The sequence below is a fragment of the Bacidia gigantensis genome (genome assembly GCF_019456465.1).
Source record: "Bacidia gigantensis strain McMullin 20006 chromosome Unknown contig_245, whole genome shotgun sequence".
Classification (NCBI taxonomy): domain Eukaryota; kingdom Fungi; phylum Ascomycota; class Lecanoromycetes; order Lecanorales; family Ramalinaceae; genus Bacidia; species Bacidia gigantensis.
The window spans coordinates 1028975-1050149 of NW_025408601.1; the positions used below are offsets into that span (position 1 = coordinate 1028975).

The 21175-nt window shown below is 49.0% G+C and overlaps 8 protein-coding genes across 8 annotated transcripts; 2 read left to right on the forward strand and 6 right to left on the reverse strand.

Moving 5' to 3' along the window:
- Window positions 1-118: 118 nt before the first annotated feature.
- Window positions 119-2066, forward strand: KY384_005359 (uncharacterized protein; the record flags this gene model as incomplete). Its single annotated transcript, XM_044813860.1, has 2 exons — window positions 119-215; window positions 265-2066. The coding sequence occupies 2 exons, from the start codon at window positions 119-121 to the stop codon at window positions 2064-2066; spliced, it is 1899 nt and encodes a 632-aa protein (XP_044669161.1).
- Window positions 2067-3201: 1135 nt separating this feature from the next.
- KY384_005360 (uncharacterized protein) lies at window positions 3202-4801 on the reverse strand (the record flags this gene model as incomplete). Its single annotated transcript, XM_044813861.1, has 3 exons — window positions 3202-3486; window positions 3514-4093; window positions 4218-4801. 3 exons carry the CDS (start codon window positions 4799-4801, stop codon window positions 3202-3204), a joined length of 1449 nt encoding a protein of 482 aa, XP_044669162.1.
- Window positions 4802-5764: 963 nt separating this feature from the next.
- Window positions 5765-7115, reverse strand: FAL1 (RNA helicase; the record flags this gene model as incomplete). Its single annotated transcript, XM_044813862.1, has 3 exons — window positions 5765-5877; window positions 5929-7038; window positions 7088-7115. 3 exons carry the CDS (start codon window positions 7113-7115, stop codon window positions 5765-5767), a joined length of 1251 nt encoding a protein of 416 aa, XP_044669163.1.
- A 230-nt stretch (window positions 7116-7345) lies between these two features.
- KY384_005362 (uncharacterized protein) lies at window positions 7346-8924 on the forward strand (the record flags this gene model as incomplete). Its single annotated transcript, XM_044813863.1, has 2 exons — window positions 7346-7435; window positions 7485-8924. 2 exons carry the CDS (start codon window positions 7346-7348, stop codon window positions 8922-8924), a joined length of 1530 nt encoding a protein of 509 aa, XP_044669164.1.
- A 385-nt stretch (window positions 8925-9309) lies between these two features.
- Window positions 9310-12599, reverse strand: KY384_005363 (uncharacterized protein; the record flags this gene model as incomplete). Its single annotated transcript, XM_044813864.1, has 2 exons — window positions 9310-10142; window positions 10343-12599. 2 exons carry the CDS (start codon window positions 12597-12599, stop codon window positions 9310-9312), a joined length of 3090 nt encoding a protein of 1029 aa, XP_044669165.1.
- A 749-nt stretch (window positions 12600-13348) lies between these two features.
- On the reverse strand, window positions 13349-14635 carry KY384_005364 (uncharacterized protein; the record flags this gene model as incomplete). The annotated part of the gene is made up of 1 exon (XM_044813865.1): window positions 13349-14635. The coding sequence occupies one exon, from the start codon at window positions 14633-14635 to the stop codon at window positions 13349-13351; it is 1287 nt and encodes a 428-aa protein (XP_044669166.1).
- Window positions 14636-15618: 983 nt separating this feature from the next.
- On the reverse strand, window positions 15619-17992 carry KY384_005365 (uncharacterized protein; the record flags this gene model as incomplete). Its single annotated transcript, XM_044813866.1, has 5 exons — window positions 15619-16152; window positions 16199-16613; window positions 17135-17388; window positions 17773-17841; window positions 17885-17992. The coding sequence occupies 5 exons, from the start codon at window positions 17990-17992 to the stop codon at window positions 15619-15621; spliced, it is 1380 nt and encodes a 459-aa protein (XP_044669167.1).
- A 1221-nt stretch (window positions 17993-19213) lies between these two features.
- On the reverse strand, window positions 19214-20212 carry KY384_005366 (uncharacterized protein; the record flags this gene model as incomplete). Its single annotated transcript, XM_044813867.1, has 1 exon — window positions 19214-20212. The coding sequence occupies one exon, from the start codon at window positions 20210-20212 to the stop codon at window positions 19214-19216; it is 999 nt and encodes a 332-aa protein (XP_044669168.1).
- Between the last annotated feature and the right edge of the window lie 963 nt (window positions 20213-21175).

The following is a 21175-nucleotide window of genomic DNA, read 5'->3' on the forward strand; positions in this document are numbered from 1 at the left end:
GCGCGGGGCGCGTCTTTGCGGGGCCGGCCTCCCTAGAGACTTTAACAAATACAATACACAGTAACGGAAGGTAAACATGTAGCCATGGTTCTGGCGCTGGACTCACCAACTTCGAAGCATGCAAGACTATCTCAGAGAATGGCGACAAGATGCCCTGCACAAGCATCAGTACGACTCAGCAATCTACATAGGTGACAAGCTTCTAGCCATCACAAGTACGTCGACTGATTTGGTGGAGATCTAGTCCATGCTGAGATATCACAGATGACCCACAGGATGCCTTCTTCCTCGCCCAGATCCACTTCCAGTCTGGAAATTACACTCGGGCCTTAGGTTTCCTGGAAAAGCACAACCTTGTGGAACACAGCCCTGCGTGCCGGTTTCTAGCCGCCGACTGCCAGATAAAGCAAGGCAAATATGAAGATGCCCTTTCGATCTTAGGCGACAAGAACCCGAACCACCTCATATTATCGCCCAGCAAGACTAGGAGAAAGCTACAGCATCTCAACGGCAATGTCAGGAGAGCCCCTAAGGGTGCAAATGGGCTTACAAAGCCGGATCGGATAGAGAGGAGCGAGGAGCGAGACCGAGAGAGCTTGTCGGATATCAAACATGAGGCAGCAATGTGCTACTTACGGGGCCTTTGTTACGCCAAGCAGAATGCATTCGACCGGGCTAAGGACTGCTACAAGGACGCCGTACGCATCGATGTCCAGTGCTTCGAAGCTTTCGACCAGCTCATGAAGAACCAACTCATGTCTCCAGATGAAGAATGGACCTTCCTTGCAACTCTAGACTTTGATTCGGTCGTGCCTTCGTCGCCTTCGAAAGAGCCCGACTCAAGCCAAGAAGCTGCCCAGTTCACCAAAATGCTTTACACAACTCGACTCTCAAAATATAAGAACCCGGTCGAGTTCTCTCACGCAACCGAGACTCTATCTACCCACTACAACCTCGCTAATAACCCTGATCTTCTGCTTGCGAAGGCGGAACTCCTCTTCACCCAATGTCGCTTCACACAATCTCTTGCCATAACGACATCCATCCTTTCCAACGACCCCTACAATTTCACAGTCCTTCCCTTACACCTAGCATCACTCCACGAGCTCTCCAAAACCAACACCTTGTTCTTGCTCTCCCATAAACTTGCCGATTCTCACCCAGAGGAACCTACTACCTGGCTCGCGGTGGGTGTTTACTACCTCTCTATCTCACAAATAGCCGAAGCGCGCCGCTTCTTTAGCAAAGCATCGATGATGGACCCCCATTTTGGACCAGCCTGGATCGGTTTTGCTCACACCTTCGCTGCTGAAGGCGAGCACGATCAAGCCATTTCCGCTTACAGCACAGCCGCTCGCCTCTTTCAAGGCACTCACCTACCGAACCTCTTTCTCGGAATGCAGAACCTTTGCCTCGGCAACATGAGCCTAGCACACGAGTATCTAACTGCCGCGTATGGCTTATGTGACACGGATCCGCTGCTGCTCAACGAGATGGGCGTGGTGTTCTACCACCTCGACCACTTAGACGAGGCTATTGGTCTGTTTACCAGGGCTCTGGAGAAGGCCGAGGATATCGAGTCTGACCCTAAAGCGTGGATACCTACGAGGGCAAATCTTGGACATGCCTACCGGCGACAACAGGATTTTGACAACGCACTCACGCAATTTGAGGAGGTGCTTCGCGAGGGTGGTCGCGATGGGGGCATCTTCTCCTCCAAAGGACTGGTCTTGTTGGAAATGGGAAGGACGTGGGAAGCCGTCTGTGCATTCCATGAGGCGTTGGGGGTGCAGCCGCAGGACCCGGTGGCTACAGATCTGCTTGGGAGGGCGTTGGAGGAGAATTCTGTGGTGCAGGGATGGCGCTTAGCCAACGTTGCTGGAGCGGAGAGGCAGGATAGGGAATTTGAGAGTTTTGTAGGGCAGGCGAAGAGGGATATCCAGGTGAGAAAGACTAGAGGTGCAAGAGGGAAGGGGAAGGAGATGCGTAATAGGGTGGACGAGAGGGGCAGCATTGGCGGAATGAGCGAAGGGTATAGCAAAATGCTCATGAGCGACGACGAGTGAGTTTGCTTCATTGTCTGCAATTAGCGGATCAGAAGGGAAGCGCGCCCCTTGCAATCATGGAAATGTGTACCATACGGCTTCAGATAGATAACGATAATATTTACCAGGCATCTCTGCAAGGCTCAACATGAATAGATCGGTGTGCATATACCCTCTAACTTGCTCAACAGGACTAAAGCCTCCATCACTTTGATAAGGAGAAGTCTTCTTGCGCAATTACCATCGTAAAATCTGCTCTCATCCCCTTAATGCTAATTAAATAGAGATAAATCTGCGAAAGTGGAGACTTTAAGAAGGTACGCATTTATTTAAAAACGATTAAAGCAGACTGCATAAAGAACAACAATAAATGCGAGATGCCTCGGGCTTTGCCTAGGAAGCTATAAATGTAGGTCTCAAGAAGGTGGCACTACAGCGCTGAGGGGGCTGCGCGAGATACATGGTCTCGGCGAAAATGGCTGGAGCAGCAAAGAATTTGATCTTCAAGTGGCCTGATTATGTTGGCAAGGTATGATCAATTCCTCTGGGAGAGATCTAAAGTAGCTAAAAATGACATTTTATGAATCTCAATACATGAATGAGTGACTCTTGAAGATCCTTGCCTCGACCTGATATCCTAGCCCAGAGCCACGAGAGTTTAGATTTGATGATTGATGGTAGTCATGAAGTCAATGCACAGGGAATCGGGCCCTTTTAAATGAGAGTAGAAGTAGCAAATTCGGCTGGAGAAGCATGATTGTTCATGTAAGAAGGTGAAAAAGAGGCCTCGGAGATGATGTCGAGATGGCTATTAAATGCCGCGGTCACTATCGTAATTGGTGATGCTAGCCATAGAAGAAGTCGTAGAGTGCAGTATCGTGCAAGTAGAAATAGTGTCTTGAAAGTGTTGAGATGGCGAGGAATGCAAGATCTTGTTGTGTGAGGATAATTTGCAAGGGAAAGAGTCGTGATGAGCCCGGCTGATGCTTCTGGCCGACAAGTTCAGGCATGGATGAGGACATATGCTAATAGAATATGTCAGCCATGGTTCAAATCGCCAGCAAAAATATGGGCGTATTGACAGAGAAATCACTGACAAAAGGGCTGACTCACCCTAACCGTCGTCTCAATCAGCCCTTGTCTTCATTTCAAAGCCTTATTCGTCGTCACTGCTAAGACTGATGGCGCCGTCAAAAGAGTGCGCGGAGAAAGGTGGCTCCGCCATGGTGGCAGCCGCAACAGTGGGTCGTGCCATGGTGGCAGCAGAAGCAGGAGGAGCAGGAGGTCTTGCCATGGTGGCAGCTGGAACAGGCAGTCTTGCCATCGTGTCAGTCGAACCTGGCTCTTTCTTGACGGTGAGCTTCTTCTTAGGGGATGCTCTCGGCTCTTGCTTTATCAAACTCGAATTCATAGCCTTCAAATTTGTGTGTGAGTCTGTGTACTGATTACTTCATCAAAGAATACTCACAGTATGGGATGCTTTCAAAACTTCCACCGCAAACCCTCCACCGGCCGCTACCAGGTTGAACAGGTGGATCATGGCAGGTTTACCATTAGGGCTTTTTTCATTGTCGATCTTCTTTTGGAGAAATCCAGGAGCCACATCTTGGAAGAACTTGGAAAAGTTCCCGACAGTGTGGTCGAACTCGTTAGTGTAGATTTCATACGCCCAGTCGAAGAATGTATGCATCCCGATTTTACCAACCAACCTATGCTTGCGTACGTGATCAACGATCTGACATTGCAGATCAGGAAGTTGAAATGTATTGGCAAGACGCATTAGTAGCCTTAATTCCTCGAGTCGAGCGTATCGGTTTCCATCATTTGCTGGAAGAGTGTCTAGCCTATCTGTATACAGGTAGTTAAACATCTGATCAAACGGTTCTTGGTTGTAATTGTCGAGGCGTAAGACCTGTTTCTGTCGAGCATTGGACCGAGCCCGATTCATATGCTCAACGAAGGTGGGAGATTTCGCAAGCATCATTTCATGCCCACTTGAACTGAAATCATTGCCGAGATAAATCTCATAGCATGTTGAGGCGAAATGACTGGGGGCAACAAAGTAAGCTTGGTCCATCACGAACAGGGACGGGGGATATTCAGAGCAAAGCAATGAATCTAGATGGTAGGTATGGCAACATGTGCATGGACAGGAAGCCAGCGGCCACTTACGACGTAAGATGCTGTGCGCCTTGAAATTGTGGACCAGTACGTCTCAAAAGATTCACAGCAACAGGATCAGGGGCCCGTCGACGTCTAGGTAGCATCGGCGGCCCCATACAATTGTCGTTGAACTTGGCCCTCTTCTTAGCCGGCTTTCGTCTCTCTCCGTTCTCGTATGTATCCTCTACACCATCCATTGGCGTGCCCGTAGATGAAGTCACGGAGTTCTCTCTCGACTGAACATAACTGGATGACCCGCTTGTGGTGAGTACCGATGCATGGCTTCCATCACTTGCATCAGAGAGACGTCTCTTAGCGATGGTAGCGTGGGTGAGTTTTTGGCCATTGGGTGGGGACGGGGATTGAGAGTCGGCCTCTTTGGCTGTCTTGTCTGGGGTGAACATAACCTTTGATTTTGCAGGATCTCGTTGTATCTTCTCGATATTTGCTGCGGCTTTGAAAGAATTTATGTTCGGAGTAGCGTTCGGAATTGTGATGTCAGGGGAGCCGTTGACGGGCGTGTTCGGTTCTTGTACAAACGAGACATGCCTATGATTGCCAGCTGAGGCGCCTGCGTTTGGAGGCAAGGACATCTTCTGCCAGTCAAACCGACTATGATGGCGGTTGTGAAACGTATATGATCAAGAAGATGGTAGTACAGCCGGGAGAAGATGGTAGTGCAGCCGATGGGTGACTGTGAATGAAAATATAGATGGAATCTGCGGGAGAAAGGAAAATGAAAACAGGCTAGGACAAACGCTATTTGAGGTAGCTCAAGGTCAGTAGATCAATCAGAAGTGTTGTGCAACGTCTTGGATCTTTGTCAGGTGCTTGTTGCCGGTAAAATGGAGAGCCCCACCGAAGATTTGAGATGCTCGAACACTTGGACACTAGGTGTTCAAGGTTGTAATGCAATCAGTATTACAAGATCAAGTCAGTTCCGAGTTGTGTTATTCACTTCGTTATAAGACCTTCCATAGCCGTGGCAAACCGAACAGGTTTGCACAGTTGGTTCGCTACTCCGAGTATGGCCTCTTGAAAACCTAAGTCAAATCACGTGTTGATCGACCGTCGAGGGCAACGTAAGTCAAAGGCGGCTTCCTTCAAACCGACAGTACAGGGAAACCTGATCCAGAGCAAAGTCTTCTGGTCCCGAGGCAGGCTTAACGCGTATTTTCGCCCTTCGAAGATACACAACACAGCTTCTAGCTTTGAGCAGTCGTTGAGGGCACTTGACAAAGCTGTAAAGGGTTAACGCAGCTTCATTACCGCGTGGCTGCGGCCGCCGCTAATCGTCAGTGAAGTACAATGCCGTTATGGGACTGAATATGTGAAGAAAAGTGGTGTCTGTAAATATCCTATCATAGAAAGTTTAGTAGGCGGTCGAAGCTTTGGTGAACAGTGACCTGCCTGTCTAGGTTTCGAGACCCTTCCTCCGCGTCTCATTGCCAATCATGTCTATGAGGCTACAACCGGAGATCAAGCATCAAAGATAAATCAATGCCACGAAAATCCTAGCTAGTGCCTGCTTTACTGCTCTTTGGACTAATGCTATTCTAGGTCAACAAGTCGGCCACTACAAATGGAGTCAGCACAGCAACGGAAGTGGTGCATTGGAATTGAGACAGACCGTTCATCGGCATCTCGTCAATCTGGGTCGAGTAATACACTTGCCATTTAATTAGCGATAGACCGAGCGGTCTTGTCAATTCATGCTTACATTCAATGTCACGCAGAATTCGGACATCTTCACTTGTCACAAAGTTGATCGCAACACCTTTCCTCCCGAATCGTCCACTTCTACCAATCCGATGGATGTAATTCTCGCGATTACTTGGTAAGTCGTAATTAATCACTAGGGACACTTGTTGAACGTCGATCCCTCGAGCCCAGACATCTGTCGAAATCAAGACACGAGAGTTGCCTTGACGAAAATCCTGCATAATACTGTCCCTTTCCTTTTGAGGCATCTCTCCGTGCATAGAAGACACTGTGAAGTTTGCGTCCCGCATCTTGTCCGTCAACCAATCCACCTTGCGGCGTGTATTACAAAAGATCACTGCTTGCGTGATAGTGAGAGTATCGTAAAGATCGCAAAGCGTATCAAATTTCCATTCCTCCTTTTCGACCGCGATGAAGTATTGCTTCAATCCCTCCAGGGTCAGCTCGTCACGCTTTACAAGTACTCGGACAGGATCTGTCATGAACTTGGTTGTCATATCAAGCACATCATACGGCAGCGTAGCCGACACGACCACCACTTGTGTAGCTGGGGGAAGATAGCGGTAGACGTCGTAAATCTGCTCTCTAAATCCACGATTGAGGAGTTCGTCCGCTTCATCAAGAACCAGGATCTTGATGTTGCGCGTACGCAGATTACGGCGTCGAATCATGTCCGCTACTCTTCCTGGGGTTCCTGAAACAATGTGCTGCCCGTAGTCAAGCTTGCGTATGTCCTCTCCTATATTCGTTCCTCCAATGCAAGCATGGCATTGAACATTCATATAGTCGCCCAAAGCCATTACCACAGACTGTATTTGCGTCGCTAATTCTCTTGTCGGCGAAAGAACCAAGGCTTGCGTCTCACGAAGCGCAGTGTCGATGACCTGAAGGCAGGCAATACTAAATGTGGCCGTCTTCCCAGTGCCCGACTGGGCTTGGGCGATGGTATCCCGACCTTTGCAAATCTGGACGATGGCTCTGGACTGTACCGCGGACGGAGATTCATAGCCGTACGCATATATGCCTCGCAAGAGATTCTCTTTCAGCGACATTGTTTCGAATGTGGGCGCCACTGTAACCTCCTTGGAGGTTGAGAACTCCATTTTCTCTACGGCTTATCAACTATTGTCAATGGTCATTTGCATGGACTTACTGACCGTCTATGTTCTTATCGATTCCTGCCATATTGCTTGACGTTGATGTGATTCGAAGCGTGCTTAGGCCCCAAATAGTTTCAATGGTGGTCAAAGGTCAGCCTTCTACGGTTTTCGGCCAAGCGCGAATCTGATTGGTTGGCGAGCTTGCCGTGGCTCTCGTCGTTTTCACGAATTCTAATGCTTGCATTCGATATGCCTGCTCACTGTAAAAGCGCTTCAACTCCTTAAATCCCTTGCCCTACGTACAGACCTGTCGCAATGCTGCTTGAAGATCAGCGCTTTTTGCATGAGGACCTGGAGAGGTTGGAGCAGGGCATTAGCGATAGAGTTACTGAGGATCATAAACATGTAAGATACCTGTGAAGTGAGGAACGAATTTAAACTTACGGAAGAACAGATCAGGGATAAATTGAATCGCGATCACCAGGTAGCAGGCTTCCTCACGAGAATACAAGAACAGTCGGAGCGACTACTTGACATATACAATGATACTGAAGGACTGCGCTCGAAAGAGATACAGAACATATCCACTGGCGATCCTTTTGATGAGTTCTATAAGCAGCTAGGCGAAATCAAAGACTTCCACAGAAGATATCCTAATGAACCAGTGGAAAATCTCGAGAGAGCATACAAGAGGAAGGCGCCAGGAGAGGGGGAGTCTGCAACCGCAGAGGTAGACAACTTATTCACAGGGGAAGAGGCATACGGACGATTTCTGGACTTGACCATGTTACATGAAGACTACTTGAATCTGAATAATATAAAACGCCTTTCCTACCTCCAGTATCTACAAACATTCGACCAATTTGGCCCCCCACACATGTCACTGAAGCGCGCAGAGAAGAGATCATCAGAAGAATACTTTCGATATGTCACCCGACTAGCAGAATACCTAGAAAACTTTCTCCATCGTACAAAACCACTACAAGACCTCGACAAAGTCTTCGCTTCAATTGGAGATGACTTCACCAAGGCCTGGGAAGCCGACAAAGTACCCGAGTGGGGCCCAGAGAACCAAGCCGCAGGTCCCACAGGCCCTGTAACAGAAGGCACAGGCGAAGGAATATGGTGCGCCGACTGCGCCAAAGAATTCAAGAACGACAACGTCTACAAAGCCCACCTGACGGGCAAAAAGCATATCAAAAACGCCGAAGCCCGTACAGGCTCTTCCGCCACCTCGAATGGCACTACTACTAATGGCGCCTCATCAAATAAAAATCTCTCACAAATCCAACGCCTCAAAGAACGCGTGATAGCGGAGCGCGAGTACCGCATCCACCGACTCGCCTCCACGCTCGAGAACGTCCGTACCGACACCCGGGTGAATGTCGAAAGGAGGCAAGGCATGACAGAGCGGGAGCGGCAGATGGAGCTCGAAGCCTTCTTCGCAGAACAAGACACCGTCCCCACTGGCGGCGGTGAAAAGGGCGAAGACTCCGACAGCGATGGCGACGAGAAGATTTACAACCCCTTGAAGCTCCCGCTGGCGTGGGACGGCAAGCCAATACCCTACTGGCTCTACAAACTCCACGGCTTAGGGGTAGAATTTCCATGTGAGGTCTGTGGCAACTTTGTGTACATGGGAAGGAGGGCTTTCGACAAGCATTTCAATGAGGCGCGACATATCTACGGATTGAAGTGTTTGGGGATCACGAATACGGCATTGTTCAGGGAGATCACGGGGATTCAGGATGCATTGAAATTGTGGGATAAGATCCAGAGGGACAAGAGGGTTGAAAGCACAAAGGGCGATGGGGTTGTGCAGATGGAGGACGCTGAAGGGAACGTTATGCCGGAGAAGGTGTATTGGGATTTGCAGAAGCAAGGGCTATTGTAGGTGCGTAGTAAAGCCTGGGAGCGCTACGGAAAATTCAATCAACCAAGTAGAGCTGTTAAGCCATGTATTTGTACATATATATATCAGTCCCATCGGGGTTCCGCCCAAAATTCCAGGGGTATCATTCCAGTTTACCAGTCCAGTTCATTTGAACGCCAGGCTCCTCGCTAGTCCCACTACACGCCACCTGTCCAAAGTCCTACGTGATATTTAAGCTCGGCTTGCAAAGCAATCGATCATGAGAAATAGTAAGTGTCCTGAGTAGTAGGTCTGAGTTCGTGCAATCATAATCAGCAGCATTCACACGTCTCCCAACGCCCTTCAAATTGATACAAAACCTCCGTGTAGATATCATAGGTCATCAAAACGCAGTGATGGTCGATCCTCACATGGAACACTCCTCAATGTTGGAAGAAATTGCTTCCTCAATGCGCTGAATGAAATCCTCTGGAATGGAGTCTATAGATCCATCACGCCACGTCAACTTCAGCTCTCCAGGCCCTCCACCTTTATGCCAGCAGAGTTTTGCAACAAACGCGTCCTTGGCTTCTTTGATTTTGCCTACCGCTTGTGTGCCTTTGGGGATGAGTTCAAGTAAACGCCAGTCCCATAAAGCTGCCTCAAAATGATCTAGTGTATTGATGCAAGCTAGCATATCGATCAGGTCTTCAGTTGCTGTTTGGATGTTCGTGGCATCAGTCAAAGTCATGAGCTCGATGAAATTCTCTGGCGCTTCCGATTTCGCAATGGAAGCTATTTCTTCCCTGGACCTCGCATAATAGACACTATTTGCTGCAGTCTTTCGTTTGATGAATGTCCGAAGCTTCTGCCCCTTCTCACTCAAGGATGCAGATATGATGACTGTTTGATTTCGGAAATCAGGCATCTTGATCAAGGTAGTCTCAGCGCTACTGGGTGGAGTGGGTAGGGCCGATGCCTTCGAAACTGGCTTCGGTCGTATCAGTGTGGGAGGTGATGCACGCGCATGGATTGTGTGGAGCTGAGAGACAGTGGCGACGGAGCTTTCGTCTGCCGTTGTCTCTCGATCGGGCGAGGAAAAGCCTACTGCCTTTCGTCTGGTGCGTTTCACGTGAAGAATATGTTCCTGCGCGTCCAAAGCCCTCTTGCGAACGAGATCAAAGGAAAGCTCGGGTCGCCGAGAGACGAGCGGCTCGGTGGTTTGAGGGCTATCAGAGAGCCTGGCGTTGTTATTGATTCCTGCAGTGGCCTACCATCTTGAGGTTCTTCTGGCAGAGATGCTTGAGAACAATTTGGACCGAAAAGCCCTTTGCCTTGCTTGCTTTGTGAGGCATGGGTCATTGTGACATTTCCGGTGCTTTTTTCGCTGTTAGGGCTCGTAAATAATGTAGAAAACTTGGACGCAGCAATGGACGAGCTTGCATCAATCAAAGACTGACGCACAAAGGGCTCGCGAGCAACACTTCCATCGTCCTGCCTCCGCTCGTCTTGCTGCATCTCATCCGAGTCAATTCGAATTAGCGGTGGAGTTGTTTTATGGAGGCCTCGACGGCGAGAGCCAGACCCAGCCTTCGAGTCGACGCTTGTGTCTGAATATCGTCGATCTGAGTCTGCTGTGCTTGCCGTATCCCGAGGACTAGAGCGTGATACAATCCTCCTGTCAACATCGTTGAGTCTCATGACCCAGGCGGAGACTTCCTGTCCAAGGTCGCCAGCCGGCAGGCTCCGAGCTTCTTTCGCCATCACCTGGAGTTGTGCCAAATCAATACAATCCCTCCAATCTCGATCCCAACGGACTTTCAAGACGCGAGGAAAGCGAAGTGTGAAAATATTACGATTGGCCGATTTCTCGAATCCACTCCCCGCGATCTCGAAGACGAAGGGCTGCGTAAAGATCGAGGTCATCTGCGGCAACCGTGAATCCATGTAAGTATACTCTAGTTCGTATGCCTTTGCTGCTTGCTCGTCTCCAATGGCAAGAGCTGCAAGTTTGCCATATTGGTTAAGAGTCTCGAAGTCTGTCTTTTTGATGCAATCCGTGACGCAGTCAACAATTAGGAAGCAAGGCCTTGCATTTGTGTGCTGCACAGCATGTTTGTTTTTCAGACAGCCAAGAAAGAAGTGCGTCCACGTAATCTCTGAAAAATTCAGCTCATGAGCACGTTTCACATCATAGCCTGCCCCAATGACAGCAATGTCTGCTGTGTCACCATATCCGCAGATGCAGTCCTTTTTCAGCTTTATCCACCGGCTCGAAAGCTGATACTTCGAATCGAAGTATGGGGCATGGGCCGGCTTGAGAACAAGGCCTTCCCACCGGCGAGTGAAGGCCTCAGCTAATGCTAATCTCAGCTGAGTATGCCCGGTCCGGTCTGAGAAGGACAATTCCTGTCGTTCAGCAAAGTGCACTCTTCCCTTGATTGGCTTGACTATTTTCTTGAGAATTGTGCGACGCTCTTGGTAAGGCTGATGTAGTACGGGCTGAGCATCTAGAAGCAGAATGTCATAGAAGATTACCATCAAGTGCTCATAGTCATGAGGCTGAGAATCCTCCCTAGTTCCTAGGAACACGCCAGATCGAGGTATGTGCTTGCGTAGCTTGTGGAACTCGAGTATCTGACTGTCCTTGTCGCTCCAGACCACAAGCTCACCTTCCAAGATGCATTCGCTTGTGATGTTGCATTCCGTGTCACCGATTCGAAGACTCTGTGCGATAGATGTGAGAACACCAGCTCGATCCTCCGTCGAGTCTTTTCCGCTTTTCGAGAAGATTTGTATACATTTCTTGCCTTTGCTCAAGCCGACGTGGATCTGGCAATACTCTCCATCGTATTTTCGTTCTACACTCATGACTCTACTGTCTATGAGGGAAATGGCGTGGCTCACTCCGCCTTTAGCCTTTATCCACCCTGGAGAGCTAACTTTGATGCCGACTTGGGGCATAAGCTGCCTAGCCTCGAGAGTTTGCAGGTTGGTTGAAGAACCCCCATGCGCCAAGACTGGCAGAGATAATACTTTGGCGATAGCTGCATCGAAGTCGTCGTAGAGTCGCAAAGCGAGAGGGAGGCGTGAGTCTAGACACGAAAGGACGGCTGACCGATACGCATCCAGATCGATGGTGCAAAACCCCTTCAAGATCAGGCGTGTAAGCCACTTCGCCTCCCTGGACTGCAGTTTTATATATTTACGACTGAGAATATCTGAAGTATGTTCAGAGAAGGCTTCGAATTCGACCTTATGCCCAGAAAAGCGGCACCGCGCCGCCAATGACACAAGAGTGTCATCGATCTCCTGCAGCGTGACCTGTTTGGAAGGCGGCTGCTTTGGGAACTCAGCTTGCTTCAGCACCCTTTCCACACAAGCACCAAGATCGTCAAGGCCAGGCCGTTGATATTGGTCTAATTGCTGCCATCTGCCATGGCCTAGCTTCAGACATCCTCTGAGCCGTCGAGACAAGCTTTTCTGCTGCAAGCCATACACGCGGTCAGTCCGCTTTGCTGGAAAGAGGGAATTCAACAAAGTGACTGGCTTGATGCTTGTTGAGTATATTGATATCGTATGAAATGCAAACCATGATCGAATGATAGTGCGGTTCCGCTTTTCCCTATCATTTGAGAGAGAAGGCGGATCTCTTTTTGAGACTTCTTCAAGTCTTTCAAGGAGATCGCAGAAGTCCTCAAAAAGGAGAGGAGACATATTCACGATTGCTGGTCTTGTTGACGTTAGACGCGTCTAGAATCAACATTACAAATTCCAATTTCCTCAATTTAATCCAGCTCTAACACCATGGATTGTAGACTCCATGATTGCCCTCCTCGTCATGCCACCTTCATGACAAAGAAGTAGGCTCTGAGCTGAGTTGGCACGCCTCGCGACACCTTTTGAAGTTTGGCTGGGCTTGGCGTGACTTACATTCGCGGACTTCCCGATTTATGCGCTTTGCATCCCATATTTCACGTTAAAAGTCGCCTACAAGTGCCCCGGCATGCATGGTGTGGCAAAGGAATTCCAGGGACGAGGTGGTAATTATCCTATCAGAGTGTACAGAGTAGTAGATAGGACACTAAAGCATGCTACAATGCAGAACCTAAGTCGTGGTCCTAAGACTCACTTGAATATCCCTGACGCATACTATGCATACATGTTTGTCCCCCAACGCCATGCATGAATCGCAAACATTCGAACATAACGAACCATCAATCAGTCGCTTAATCACTATTTAGCCTTTCCATCGTGCAGCAAGGAATGGGGAGGGAGAGCTTTTTACCAAACTCAATCCCCACCCAACTTGCTGTCACTCACTCCAAAAGAAAAATGAAAAGCAGAGCATTTTACCAAGTCAATCCCCACGCGACCTTGCCATCGCCAACCTCCAAGGCATGATAGAGAGAGAGCATTTTACCAAATTCAAACCCCATCCATGATCCTACTCGTTTGACGGCCTTCTATGATTCGAATGGCTCTGCCACAGCACGCTCCTCTCCATCACCATTAGTTTCCTCAACAGTCTCATTTTCTGCTTTTGCAGAAGAGCTTTCCCATATCTGAAACTCCGGGTCTTTCGTATCATCATCCTCGGGCGCCAAAGTATCGTGTGCACCGATGTCTTTCTTCGACGGCAATTTTGCAATGAGATCTTCCCACCCGACCCGGCCACCAGAAATACTACCGTCATGAGTGTCATTAGCGACTAGCATTCCGTTCAAGGTATTATCAAGGCTGGCGTGTTGTGTAACCTGTGGCTCATCCTCGGGGATGAACACATAAGAACTCTGATCACAGCCGTCTCCGTAGAATTCTTTAGTATTCAAATCACCAAGAGGTGTCCGGACTTCGTCAGACATTTTGTCCCGGCGTGCTACGGCGGCGTTGCCGGCAGCTACGTAATCACAAGGAGGTTCGTTCTCCTTGTTGTTATTCTCCTCGACTTCGAACTCCTCGGGCGAAGGAGAATTGGATATCGAAAAAGATTTTTCTGTACTATGGGTCAAGGTATTGAAGTAGTTGTCATTACTGGTATCCTCATAGATTTTGAAGTCCCAGTTCTTTTGGTATTTGGAGGTGCCAGCCAGAGCTTCATTGAGAGATAGTATGTTTGGCGAAGCCGATACCGGTGGATTTATGCTGGTTACGGCATTGGTTTTGTTACGGTAAGACCGTCCAGCAGTAATGCTCGTCTTTGCACGTATTTTGTCGCCTTTCGCAAATGCCTTTTTGTCTAGACGACTCTGGCCAATGCCTCGATACTTTTGCGTGCGTTGCACAGTGGTAGAAGCGTCAATGCTGGAATCCGGTCCGCGACGTTTGGTTGCAACCTCGAGGGATGGCGACTCTGAGTCGTTCTTGCGTTTGCTGCCACAAAGTTGAGGTAGCGTAGCATCTTTGTTTGCCTTGGCCGTCGAAAGATAAAAGGACGGGCTATTCCCCTTTGCATGGGCATTCAATCCAAAGACTTTGCCTTTTGTAGGGACAAAGTTGACGGATGGTTCAATGTTCTCAACGTTGGCCTTTGAGTATTTCGTAGCTGCGAATGGTTTGTGCGTCGACGTAATGCCGTTGATGACCGCTTGTAACGAGTCAGCACTGCTAGTTACGAAGACTTTGAAAGAAGTGTCGGGCAAAGGGTACGAACCATTCTGCGTGTTCTTTAAGTTCGCTAAATTGCGAAGGCGAGTCTGGCTAGTTTCACCAAACGGTTGTCGGGCAGGAACTGCGAAGGTGGTGGTAGACATCTCTAAGAAGTAGCGATGATCTGGTACTATGGTCTTTGTTCACGTTGTGTGTGATGGAGCTTTGAAAGTGCTCTGCAAGTATTCAGAATTTGGCTCGCAGGTTCAGAAGTGCAGGTGATGGTTGAGCTACGTGTAAACTTGGGTGGGTCGAGAGATGTAAGGAAGATGGAGGAAGAGAAGAGCCAGCAGAGATTTCGTAGGCGTAGAGGCCGTGTAAAGCCGCTCTTTTCCAGCACCAACACTTCAATGGATTGCTTGCGTGTCAAGATACCCTCTCACGAATTACCTCACCCGTCGTTCCGAGTGTGGCAAAAACGTGGCAAGTCAGGTAAACGTCCTCAAAGTGTCGAAAAGTGCGGGGAATGAGGAGTATCAATTTCACAGGGCGAGTCCAAGTGTCTTGTAGGAAGTGTCGGAGTCACGCCCCTCGAACACGACTGAGAAAAGCTCGCGGTAGCAATGGTGGAGTTCACACGTCAGGATTGGGAGTTCTCGTGGCAAGGCTGGAGCCCCCAATTCGCGTCGGCTTGTAACGGCAGGGATTAGCGTTGTCGACGCTTCAGTGGAGTTAGCAGGGATTTGTCCAGCAATGCATCACACTCCGAGGAGGGTAATGTGTCGCTGTGGCAAATCAATGTTGGCCTAAATTCTCAGGCAGGTGGTCGAGGTTGGGAAGTCGTTCGACTTTGAGCGAGGGGACGCTGAGGTAGATTCATGGTCGATTTTACGCGCTGGAAATGTCGCGTTTTAGGCTAGCGTTCTCTTGGCAGCGAAAAGGGGGCAATTGAGTGGACCATGTTCTTCTGGGTGTCGAAGCCTGGCCAACGTCTTGGAATCGTTGGACGAGGAGCTTGGATTTGAGCTTGAGATCTGCAACTTGCGACGGAGTAAAGAGTATCAGATTCGAACGATGTTTCCGAGACGCATAGTGCCTATATTCCAACGTAGGTTGAACAAGTCTTCCATATTGCGTCCCTATCTTCTCAGTGCTCAATAAAAGCGAGAACTTTCTTGACAAAGTCTTCTGGATTTTCCTCTGCGATCCAGTGCCCACTGCCTTCAACGAATCCTGGTGTTACATTTTCAAACACCTCTTCCGCCATCTCAACTGCGCCTTTAGCGACTAGACTCCTTTCTCCGCTCAGAATCATATTTTTCACTTTTACCTTCCCCATATTAGAGAGCCAATTCTGATTATGAGCTGCGTCTTTCTTAAACATTCGGTATGCATTGAAGCCGCACCTCAGTGCACCAGGCATGCTATACTGAGTAGCGTAGAAGTCCAAGTCCTCATTAGTAAAAGCGGAAGGCTTTTGAGCGAGCCTGTCGTAGAAGTGCTTGATGTACATTCTCTCCTTCCCTGCCACGAGGGCTTCGGGGATGTCAGGCTGTGCATGAAAGGAGAAATGCCATAAAGGAGGCGTATGCTTATTTGTCTCATAATGCTTGGTCCCAGGCAAGGGGCACTCACCCCACGCAATGGATGCGACATCATCCGGAAATTGAGAAACGTAAGCCTGTGATGATAAGCGTTGCGCCTGTGTATGGGATACTAAAGCTTACGAAGGCGATCATACCACCAATATCATGTCCCACGATATGAATTGGATCCTTGATGTTGAGATGCTCGACGAGTAGCGTGTGCAAGTCCTGGCTCAGGATATCCTTCGTATAACCGCCAGGAGGATGAGACGAGAACCCAGCACCTCTATAATCTGGAGCAATGGTTCTATAACCAGCCTCAGCCAGAGGCTTTACTACATGCCGAAACTGGTAAGAAGTCTCGGGGAAGCCATGAATGAGAAGGATTGTTCCTTTGCAGTGTTCCGAGACTGGCAAAGACTCCGTGTAGTAGAGACGAACTTCTGGATCAGAGTCCTGAAGCCAGATTTGTTGGGTGCGTTGCGTTATCTGAGGCGCCATATCTGCACCGGATGACCTCTCTGCTAGATCAGAGCAAAGCCTGGATTTGTGTGAACTAGTAGGGTAGTAGGAGCTTCTGGAACAGGCCCGAATCTTTACTGAAAAGGTAAAAAAAAAAAAACCACTTTGAAGTAGTATGATAAATGTGTGAGGCGACTCAATCATGAAGAGGACCTAAAGAGGAGGAGAAGAAGACTACTCTCACCATACAATAAAATTTATTCGCTATACAAATGCTTGTTAAGCAAGAGCGTCACTGTAACGTCATGTTCAAACAATAGTGTTTACCAGGCGTCATTACCCATGGCTACGTACCTTAGCCGGTTGCTCTCGGGCAGCTTTCAGCAGCTAGCCGCTAGCCTGCTATCTTATGTCAGACTGGTAACATTTGAAGTGGTAATTAGACACACCTATGCAGACTCTCAAAAGTTCGAAAGCCTTTAAAATAAAGCTTCTCCCAATATCTTCAGCAACCCAAGAGGGATTTTCGATGCCCAGCATTATCACGCTAAACACCCATACTTGTCAATCCCACAGATGAGATTCAGACAGGGTTGCTGCAGATACACATCTTACTTGAGGGAGAAGCCTCCAACCTCTTCCAAAATGCGGTCGACCTCGGCTGCAGTCTCGTCTTTCCAACTTTGGAGAGCTGCCCACCTGGTGTTGGACCTCATGATTCCCATAGGGTCCCATTGCCTCTCGTCAGGAGCAGTCGGCGGTGTGTCCGGTGGCGGAGAGGCTGATCCTACATCAGTGGTACTGCCATCCACTTTGGCTACCTCTTGAGCAATTTTAACATAAAGGAGAGGATCTGGGACTATCTCAAGCTGGGCAGAAATTAATTGTGACTTGGCTTGCAAGGAGGAAGCTACGCACGTCCTCTGGCCAGAGCCAGATAATGGCCACGGGCTTCACATTGTAATTTTCAAAGTCCACAGGAAGGATACACTGGTAGATTTTCAACCATACCATGCCTATTTCTTGAATGAATCGTTTTTGGCTGTCAAAATATTCATTTTATCTCTCACCGTTGGCCGCACGAACAACATCCTGAATAACGAGAGGATCTCCATGCTTCCGGTAAAGGTTTGCCTGAGAACGAAGACGATTGTCAGTCCATAATCGAGTCAACATTGATGCAGCTGGCGAGGCTCGGTCCAAAATTGGCTGCCACCCATTAAATGTCACAATTAAGTCAGGAGTTAGCTCACGGAACATCCTTGCAGGATAGTGTACAACGTTGCTTCGAAAGGGACTCCAACAACTTCAAACGGCATGTCCTGAGATGCAACATAAACATCAGGCTTCCGGTCAAGGACTTACCAGGATGCTCAACAAACATTGACTGTCATTGCCTTTAGCAACATGCTGGTTCTCATGCGCTACGTGATTCATGATGTCGTCATCCATCTTGTAGGAAATGGGCACCATGCGACTGGCCTGTCTGACGAACTGTTGTATTGATGGCAAGATCTCGCATATCCATAATGAGAATAAGTGTGGAATGTCTTCTCCCGCGAAGCCGAATTGGTGAGGAAGCATGACAAGGTGCATTTTGACATCACCTGTTTCGGCGATGCGTTCGAGTGGGGGAAGTTCAATCACAGGCTCTATGATAAAAGGCATTTTTCATTAAGAACGAGCTCCTGGTCAATTAGGCTTGATGCTTGCGCGAGCTTGCCCAAGTGGCAGTAAAGAGGGACTCGAGCTGACGGCTTTTCAGTGTCCAAGGGACAGCATTGCAATGCCCTTTAGAAGAGTAAAGTCCGAAATTATCAATATACATGGAAGCTGAGATCTTCTGCAAGTAGCATCGATCGCTCCTTCCGCTCTTGCTGCCCACGCTGGGCCTCCCATGTTGACAACAGGTGCCTTTTGGGGATAGCGGTCAATGGCAGCTCTGCTCTTATGATCATGATATATGCTGTGAAGCATGTGGTTGTGTTCATACGACCTGCAAACCGACCAGTGAAGTACTTAAGCTTATCTCACTAAGCCACTATCTACTTACGTTGCGAGCTGTCGGGAAGTAGTGCCTGAAGATGCTGCCTGTCCGTCTTCGACCTAGCAAGCACTTCAAGCAGTGCTGTCGAGCTAGGAGAACCACAGGCTTCGAGGTCTCAGCGCAAAATTTGAATAACAAGTCTTACTCTAGGCAGGTCTGACCAAGGATGCGACTTGAACCTCATCGATCATTTAGCTTCTGTGACAGATTTCGAGGGCCCCATACCGTAAGGCTTAGATACCAAGAGTGGAAAGGAAAACCCCTGGCAATTTGAGAGAACAAGTTTACCCCAAAAGGTGATGAATTTGTCATCTGATCATGAATCGCTTTGACGGGGCCCGAGAAACTGAGTGTACAACCATTGTTTGCTATCATACAAACCTAGGCCTTGTGATCCAGGCGATCCATTTCTATGTGACCAAGTCAACTGTAGAGCATTGACACAGCTTCAAGAACGGCGGAGCCCGAAATAAGTCAGGAGATTCGGAGATTTGGAAAAATTGGTTGGCACTGTGCGGACCTATGTGTTCACCTCGAATTGTAGAGCTAAGGAAGTGGAGTTGGCCACCAGCTAAGCTCTCCATTTGCTGCCATAAGGAGGCCTTTTCTTGTCAGCGTCATGGTCTGAAGTTGTATTTGACGAGCTTTCAAGCTTGCGCCCCAAGAGATGGCAACTCGTCAGCCCATGGAATTGCAGCCTGCGCGCCTTCTCGTGCAACAGTCAGGGCAGCCGCCTCGTTTGCGCGAGCCAGGATGCGCATCATGGTTTTCGGGTCTTTGCTCTTGTTCGTCGCAATGCCGACAGCATATGCGCCCACAAAAGTATCGCCCGCAGCTGTAGTATCTTTGACTTGAACTTTTTTGGCGTCTAGTGACTTGATGTCCAATTCTGCCTCCTTGTCATGGCATAGTGCGTAGCGAACGCCGCGAGATCCCAGCGTGACCGTTATATGCTGCGAGCCGAGGCGATAAAGAGCTCTCCACCCTTCTCCAGGCTCAGCCCAATCGATGCTTTTCCTTTCATTACCAGTGATGATGGATGCCTCCGACTCATTTACAATCAAATGCGTGATGGCTTGGTAGGCTTCCAAGGGCAATTTCTGAGCGGGTGCGGGGTTCATTACAACCTCAACGTGCTGGCTTTTAGCGACGGTCAGAACTTGCAGAACTGTCTCAAGAGGAATTTCAAGCTGGAGAACAATCACGTCCGGTAGCGGTGCAGGCAACTCAACGAATGTTTCGGGTGTAAGGCCGTGATTTGCGCCGGGAGACAGCAGGATTCTGTTCTCTCCAGTACTCTCTTCCACAATGATCACTGCTGTTCCCGTATGCTCATCTGACCGTGCAGTAACGCCACTGACATCGATGAAACTGTCTTTCAGATCTTGAACCAAAGCTTTGCCGAAGAAGTCGTCACCAACAGCGCCAATCATTCTGACTTTGACCGTGCCATCGCCTGGCGCGGCCTTCCGACGAGAAAGTCTAGCACATGCAACCGCTTGATTGGCCCCTTTACCACCAGATCCTGTTTTGAAGGCCTGTGAGGTCAGAGTTTCACCTCCTTCTGGCACCCGGGACGTTCGAGTAACGAGGTCAGTGTTAAGGGAGCCGATGACCGTAACTGTAGGGACAGAGTCTTTTGCCATTGATCGCGGTGCGTAAATGCAGGGGCAGATTCTAGTCCTTGCTACATGGAGGCAGTGGTTGGTACAGGACAACGTGTACTGCTGTGGTGGGGAGGTGACAAGTCTGACGAGGTGTTACGGTGGTGAAGGTTCGGAAGAAGCCCCTGGACCCTACCTTAAAAGGCTCGATGGGAGGCGCGCTTTTAAGGTCCCTTGACCGCAATTGCGGCATCGGTCCGAGTCGGAAGGCACCGGTGATTCATTCCGGGCACCCTTACCGTTGTACTATCCAGTACATACTGAGGGTGTAATTCCCTGCCGACGCTCAATGTCAGCGCCTTAAAAACTTCGTGATAGTGGTGAACACATAGAAGTGGAGCAAACGACCTCGAGTCATTCACAATGGAATTGATACTCGAGTCTATAGATATGCGTATTTCATGCCGACTTGACACTTGCAATCACAATTTAGTGGCGATGGGGAGTTCGTCGATACGTAACATGCATGGAACAGGAAGATGGAGCAGAAGGTTGAAAAGATCCTGCTCCTTGTTTTCTCTTTTGAATGGCATACGGAACAGCGTCCGTGGCTATGAGCGACACACTTCTCCTTGTCCTACCTCCACTCGGGGCGAAGTCTTCGTGTCCAAATGTTTTTTAAGTGCCTTAAATTTTAGGTCAATCTTCTTTATGACCATTCTGGGCCTTCAATTACCTTCCGACCGAGTTGAATGTGTCGGTACCACTTACTTAAAGGGTTACCAACCATGACCTGCTGACCTGATCAGGAGGCATAAGCGGTAAACCTGCAGTCGAATTCGCCCTCTGAAGTTCGAGTGAATGATAGACATCAAAGGATCACAACCTCGTCACTGACAGTTGCCCCCTAGAGCTAAATAATTTCAAAGGCAATTCTTCCATGTAAAACCCACTGCCGATCACCAAGAATGGAGCTGTGTCCGTCTCTTTCCACAGCTTTACGAA